The sequence below is a fragment of the Brassica oleracea genome, chromosome C6 (genome assembly GCF_000695525.1).
Source record: "Brassica oleracea var. oleracea cultivar TO1000 chromosome C6, BOL, whole genome shotgun sequence".
Taxonomy (NCBI): domain Eukaryota; kingdom Viridiplantae; phylum Streptophyta; class Magnoliopsida; order Brassicales; family Brassicaceae; genus Brassica; species Brassica oleracea.
In genome coordinates, this window is record NC_027753.1 from 23326681 (window position 1) to 23334107 (window position 7427).

Genomic DNA, 7427 nt, shown 5'->3' on the forward strand with positions numbered 1-7427 from the left:
TTCTAAAACTAAGAGAAAATATATATAGAGAGAGTATATATAGGTCTATAAGTTGAAAACGTTGTGGAGAAACAGTACAGAAGGGATGTGGAGCAGAAGAGAACATCATCATGATAAATGCGACTTCTAAGTTTGTTGGTCCACTTCCGTTTGCTAACAAGTCCACTTCAACAATCATTTCTCTTTTCTGATATATATTCTTTTTACTTCCCAACTGTTATATATGTTGCAAACTTGGAGGAACTATCTATGTACATATGTTCAGGTATAGCTGTCAAATGGTCCGTCCATCGTCCAAATGAGCATGACCAGTTGGACCATTTCAGTTTTGGGCACTAATGGGTGGTCCATATTGGACAATGGTCCAAACAAATGTCCAAGACCAATAGAGACCATGTCCAAATGGGCATGCCCATGGACACCCAATAAAATTTATAATTATTTTTTAATTATTAGTTTAGATCTTATTTCTAAAATTTTGAAATTATGTTTACTTTCCAAAATTATAAAAGTATTTTTTTCTTGTCAAAACTGTAAAACTATGTTTTTCTTTCAAAATCGAGAAATTTCATTTTTCCGTCGAAACTGCGTTTTCCCGCCGAAACCGAGAAATTGCGTTTTCCCGCCGAAACCGAGAAATTGCGTTTTCCCGCCGAAACCGAGAAATTATGTTTTCCGGGCGAAACCGAGAAATTGTGTTTTCTCGCCAAATCCGCGAAATTGCGTTTTCCCGCCAAAACCGAAAAATTGCGTTTTCCCGCCAAAACCGAGAAATTGCGTTTTTCCGCCAAAACCGAGAAATTGCGTTTTCCCGCCAAAACCGAGAAATTGCATTTTCCCGCCAAATTAATGAAATATATTTTCCGTCAAAATTGTGAAATTATGTTTTCCGTCAAAATCGTGAATTTTTTATTTTAACGATAAAACTATTGTTTTGGGTTAAATTGTAAAGTTATGTTTTCTTTTGTTAAACTCATAAAAACATGTTTTAGGAAGCCCATGGACACCCATTGTCCATTTGGTATTCGCCCAATTAGACCATGTACCAATTGGTCTTTTGTCCAGTTAGACCATTTATTAATTGGGCACGTCCATAGCCCGCCCAAAATGAATTGGACTGGGCTAGCCCATGGTCCGCCCGCCCAGTTGACACCTCTATGTTCAGGGCCGTGTCATGGACCTGGGTCGAAAAAAAAATTTTATTTCTAAAGTATTATTTTTCTTTAAGAAATCCGATAGATATATGTTTTTTTTTCAAAATACCAGAAGTATTTTTTAAAATAAATCTATGGAAATAAAAAATACTTTTATATAAAAAAAAATTGGACCCCTTTCCTTATTTTTAATATAAAAATACATGTATTTTTTAAAAAAAAAAAATCGGCCCCTTATCTATTAAAAAATAAGGGAACAACGGATTGGGTCCGGGACGGTCGCACCGCTCGCCCCCCTATCTAAGCCGGCCCTGCATATGTTTATGTATCGAAGAACCAGAAGCAGTCCTCAAACTTCGACGGCTTGAAGCAAAAATAAAATTAGTTATAAAGGATAAATGAAGTGGAGATGGTCGAATAACTTACTCCCCAACATCACTTTTGAGCTGTAGATATTATATAAAGTCTGCAAATAGTCTCTTAGAAATAGTTTATAATTCATGAAAGAAAACAGATAAAAATATGTGAGTGCATGTGTCATGTGTGAGTGGGTTTTGCAGTTTGCTCCACAATGTAAGAATGAAAAGTGAGAAGACTTAACGTGCACAAAGGCATGTCTATATATGTGGCACCACCAACTAGGCCAAACTGATTAGTGCATATTGATCTTGATATATCTTCCAAACAGTCATCACGTCGCACTCTTGTTCTTTTAACGACAAAATAACTTTGTTTCATACTGTTATCTATTAGATGTGTAAACACGATTTGACTTCTACCTCTAGATTAGTTTTAATTTGATTATATCTTTAAATGAGTAATACAGCAAAATATCAAAGGTGACTAGTGGTAGTCAGACCGATTTGCAAGGTTTTCTACTATACATTTCTAAACCACTCATGGATGTAGGAGTCATATTATGATGCTACAAATCGAAAAGTGATTTATATTCTACCTTGAACGACCATCACGTATACAAATAACAGTTGAATTCATATCAAAGAAATCACATACACAAAAGACCCCCATGTTAATTCAAATACATAACCTGAAATGTGATCATAGTACTGGTAAGCCGCTGATTGTATGTATGTTAATTACTACATGGAATATAAATACCGGAGTAGTTACATAACCATAAAGGGCAAGGGTCCTATGATCTAAAGAAGAAAGAAAGTAAAGCGTATGAGCTGAGATCAATATATAGACACGTTATATGTAGTTAGTGCATATGAAGCAACCAGCATTTTTAAGGGAGTTGCATATAATATTTTGATTGGGAATTTCTGCTTGTACATGCAAATTTATGTGTTGGTTTTGAATTTGTTACTGTATAGCCGTGAGTGACTGAGTGTATTAGGTTAGGTAAAGGACAAGCAAAGTATTATAACCAAACGAAATAAGAAATGTAAATAACATTTTGATTTGTTTTTCTTTTAATAAAACAATTTTTTTTGTCATCTTTAATAAAACAAATTTTTGATTAGTTTTTTGAGCTACTGTTATTTTGAAATAAATAAAGATAGAGGTTGATGAGTAAGAAAGCATTATTATTGATGGTACGATTATTTTTTGGGCAAATCTCCAAAATAGCACATTTCTAAGTTTATATCATAAAAATAGCACTCAAAAACTAAAATGACCAAAATAGCACCTTTCTAAGTTTATCCTTTGAAAATTTTAATTTTTTTTATTTTTCAAAATTTGAAATCTTATCCCCAAAACCTCATTTCTCAACTCTAAACCCTAAACCCTAAACTCTAAACCCTAAACCCTAAACTCTAAACCCTAAACCCTAAACTCTAAACCCTAAACCCTAAACTCTAAACCCTAAACCCTAAACTCTAAACCCTAAACCCTAAACTCTAAACTCTAAATCCTAAACTCTAAATCCTAAACTCCACCCTTTAACTCTAAACCCTAAGTTTGTGACTTTTGATAAAACATTAAGTGTTATTTTTGTGACTTTTGACCTTGAGTGCTAGTTTGGGAACATAAACTTGATTTATTGCTATTTTTGTCTTTTTGTCTTATTTTTTCAGTTGTTTTATGTTTTGTAGTATTCGCGAAATACCTTTTTAAAACTATTTTTATGCGCTCTAATGTTGTATTCCAATTTTTATTTATCTTAAACTTTGTTTGATCAAATTTATTTTAAACTCTTTTCCCATCAAAAACAAAAATGGCAAAAAGAAAATAAAAAGAAGCAAAGAGCAAACGTCGTCGTCTTCTTGTTCCTCTCTCTCTCTCTTTTGTCCTCCTTCCTCTCATTGTCCGTTTCATTCAGATTTATATAATCGAACGCGAAACGTCTCTTCTTCTTATCTCTTTCTGTCTATCAAACCAGATTTGTCTAAACCTCTCGCTCTTGTCCTACTGATGAATCTTTTTTTATCTCACTCTTACTTACTCTTGACTATTAAAGGATAGATATCATTCCCATTTCATTTCCATCTGCTGTTCTTAGGAAAAATATAACATTTCGAGTCTTTTCATCAACCAATATCCACAAAAGCGGCATTTCCACTCGCAAATCTAAAAAAAGTCAGATACTTTATCGGTTTGAATCTCGAAAATTCTAAAGATTCAGAGACCCACGAGCTCCCTCGGTTCGAAGGTACGTAATGAAAACCGAGATGGGTTTCTGTTTGCTCTCACTGTCACTTTCTGCACTTTTTTTTAATGTTGGGATGGTTCATTGATTCCGTGTTGGTAATCTTTGATTGATGATGGGTTTTGTTATTTTAATGAGTGTATCTGCTGTTACCAGATGTTTGATAAATGTAAGCGTTTAGCCTAATTTCATATCCATGAACCAAACGCTTTACCGAATATCTAATCTTTGTATTAATTGTTACTAAAGTTGAAATCTTGACGTTGAAAGGATGACACAAGCTTTCTCTCTTTTGTTTTTCTCTGATACACGTATTCTATTACTGGACTAAGTCTTTGCATGTCTCATAAAGCAAATCTGGTTCGTGTTTTATTTCATTACAAATTCTGACTTGAAGATTCTCTGTGTTGTGTAATGAATCTGACTTGGAGATGCTCTGTGTTGTGTAATAAATATTACTCCAAGAGGCTGTGTTGTGTAATGAATCTGACTTGAAGAGGCTCTGTGTTGTGTAATAAATCTGCCTTCAAGAGGCTGTGTTGTGTAATGAATCTAATTTGGTGAAGCTCTGTGTTGTGTATTGAATCTATGTTGTTCCTTTTGTTGAGACTGCAAGCTTTGATCATATCTTTTGTTTATTATTTAATGTTCTTCTTTTGCTAATGGACTGTTATGGTTCTTCAGTGTGTGATGTGTCAAAACTCAAAAAGGTTATAAATTTACTGATTTTTTGTGTTGTTTTCAGTGGATTTAAGGATGGAAGCAGAAACGTCTTGGACCACTTATCCGTACAGTTACTTTACTACACATGTCCCTGATGCTGAATCATACTCTGAGCAGAGCGACGATGACGAGACCAAAGTCCAAACCTTTTCGATGGATTCTCTTCTCCCAAACGATTTATTAGAAAGAATCCTAACCTTTCTCCCCATTGCAAGCATCTTCAGAGCAGGCACCGTCTGCAAAAGATGGAACGAGATTGTCTCTTCTCAAAGATTCTTATCAAACTTCTCCAACAACAACTCTGTTCCTCAGAAGCCTTGGTACTTCATGTTCACTACCACCGATGACCCATCCGGTTATGCTTACGACCCGGTTATCAGGAAATGGTACGGTTTCGATCTCCCTTGCATCGAGACTTGGAACTGGTTCGTTGCTTCCTCTTGTGGATTGGTTTGTTTCACGGATAATGACTGCAGAAACAAGATCTATGTCTCTAATCCTATAACCAAACAGTGGAGGAGGCTCACCGAACCGCCCGGTCACAGATCTATAGATTACGCATCGTTGTCTACCTCCGTAAACAGAGCAAAACAGAGCTACTCTGTTTCTATAGTGAAGTCAAAGCAAGCTCCGGGAGATTTCTTCCAGTGCGAGATCTCTGTTCATCTCTACAGCTCCGAGACAATGACTTGGACAACACGTGTAACCGATGTCTTAACCGGATGGAGAGGAGGAGACGAGAGTGTGATCTGCGGCAATGTTCTTTACTTCTTGATTTACTCCACGGGAGGCTCTGATCATCGCCACGGCTTGGTTGCTTTGAATCTTTCGTCGATATCATCTTCTAAAGGAATCTTGATAAGGAGTTTTATACCAATGCCGTGTTCTTTAACCTGTGGGAGATTGATGAACCTCAAGGAGAAGCTTGTGGTCGTTGGAGGGATAGGGAAACACGATAGACCAGACATCATCAAAGGGATTGGTGTTTGGGTTTTAAAAGGAGGCAAAGAGTGGCAAGAAGTGGCGAGAATGCCTCAGAGATTCTTCCAAGGCTTTGGTGAGTTAGACGATGTTTTTGCTAGTAGCGGCAGCGATGATATGGTTTACGTTCAGAGCTATGGATCTCCCGCGCTTTTGACTTTTGACATGAAGTTAAAGTGTTGGAAGTGGTCTCAGAAGTGTCCTGTGTCCAAGAAGTTCCCTCTTCAGCTCTTTACTGGGTTCTGCTTTGAACCAAGACTCGAGATTGCTCCTTAGCTGTGAATGTCTTGGCCTTTTGGGTTTGTTTTTGCACAGATAAATGGCTTTAAGATTTGAAGAAGAGATGATACGGGTAATGTTATTCAAGAATATTGTTATTTACAGTCTGGTACTTTATTAATTATAGATTTCTCAAAAGAGACCCATATAGTTTTAATTTAGTCAATCGAATCCTTACTAACATGTGGCCCTAATTCCCTACCTGGCTGGCTACCCACAATATCTCATGATTCTCATTGTACTGAAACTGGAGGTTGTCTTGTTGCTGTTCCTGGTGGAGAAAATAAAACTTTTTATAACTTAATAAAATTAAGGTGTATTCATTGTAGATAGCTGTAAATTGTTTTAAGATTTTATGTCTTTTTTGTACTTGAGTTGAAATTGGACCTAGTTTGGTGATGGGATTTGTCAGGTTTGGCAGTGTTAGGTTTCCAGGTAGTGGACAACAGCTATTTACAATAGTCTTTGTTGTTGCATTTTTAATAGCTTTGATAATCTGCTTAAATTTGAATCCCCTATATATTAATTGAAGAACATTTGAAAAAATGTAACCTCAATTTTGTATTAATTAAAAGAGGTCTCAATGCATATGTGGCACTCAATTAGGTAGTCAATTACATTCAATTGAAAAATAAGTAGGTCCACATTCGATTTTTATATGTTGTTAGATACATAAGTTGGTCAAACTATATGATATAATGATATGATATGCTATTTTCTTTCCTTAAATAAAACCTACGGAATTACCATAAATTACTAATATATAAATGACAATTAATGATTTTAATAATAAAGATTTGATAACAATTTATATCTCCTCCATCATTTTTTGTTTAATTTTATATTATTAAAATAAATTAAACAATCAAATTAGCTATAAAAGTAAAATTTAGATTTTTTTTGTATATGTTATATTTTGAATTTTTAAAAACGACAATAAATGACTAAAACTATTAAAATTATTATGTTAAAAATTAATGATCAATGGTTTAACATTTTTATTATAAGAAGATACACATGATTTTAAAACCATATGAGTAAAAAATATCATTTAATAATAAAATAAATATATATATATATATATATAGATTAAACACTATATACCATAGGATTACATAAATATTTTAATATTAAAAGTTTCAATGAATTTTCAAGAACATTTATAAATTATAAACTTATTAAAGATTCAGATTGAAAATTTTGTTATCGATGATTTAAATATTTTGTTATAAAATGATATGAATGATCATAGAACCGTATGATTATAAATTCTTATTTAATAAATAACTATACAAAATATACTATTCCTAGAAAAATAGGTTGATTCATCTTAACTTATATTACACTTTTTATTAAACTAACTATCGAATTGATAAATAACGTACCAAAAAATGTTTTCCACTTTTCTTAAATAAAAGCTACGAAATTACCTAATATGATTAACATATATGTGAAAATTAATTATTATGAATAATAAATATTTGATAACAATTTTTGTATCTTAGTACTTTTTAAAAATTTTATATTATTAAAAGATATTAAAAATCACATTAAATATATAATAAAAAACATTTTTTTTATATGTTATATTTTGAATTTTTCAAAACGTCTATAAATTATTAGAAATTTGAAGATCACCACTCTTAAAATTTTGTGATCAATAGATTATTTTTTTT

The 7427-nt window shown here is 33.2% G+C and overlaps 1 protein-coding gene across 2 annotated transcripts; it reads left to right on the forward strand.

Annotated features, from left to right (window-relative positions):
* The first annotated feature begins 3380 nt into the window (after positions 1-3380).
* On the forward strand, positions 3381-6016 carry LOC106297047 (F-box/kelch-repeat protein At3g61590-like). 2 transcript variants are annotated; one of them, XM_013733334.1, is made up of 2 exons: positions 3381-3771; positions 4514-6015. In XM_013733334.1, exon 2 carries the CDS (start codon positions 4525-4527, stop codon positions 5746-5748), a length of 1224 nt encoding a protein of 407 aa, XP_013588788.1. In that variant the 5' UTR covers positions 3381-3771; positions 4514-4524; the 3' UTR covers positions 5749-6015. The 2 variants fall into 2 exon arrangements, with proteins under 2 accessions (XP_013588788.1, XP_013588789.1); XM_013733335.1 differs by lacking the exon at positions 3381-3771 and adding an exon at positions 4029-4128 and having other exon boundaries at positions 4514-6016.
* Positions 6017-7427: the final 1411 nt, after the last annotated feature.

Excerpts from the sequence above, each read along its gene's own strand:
- LOC106297047 (XM_013733334.1), top strand. The coding sequence starts at position 4,525 with ATGGAAGCAGAAACGTCTTGGACCACTTATCCGTACAGTTACTTTACT.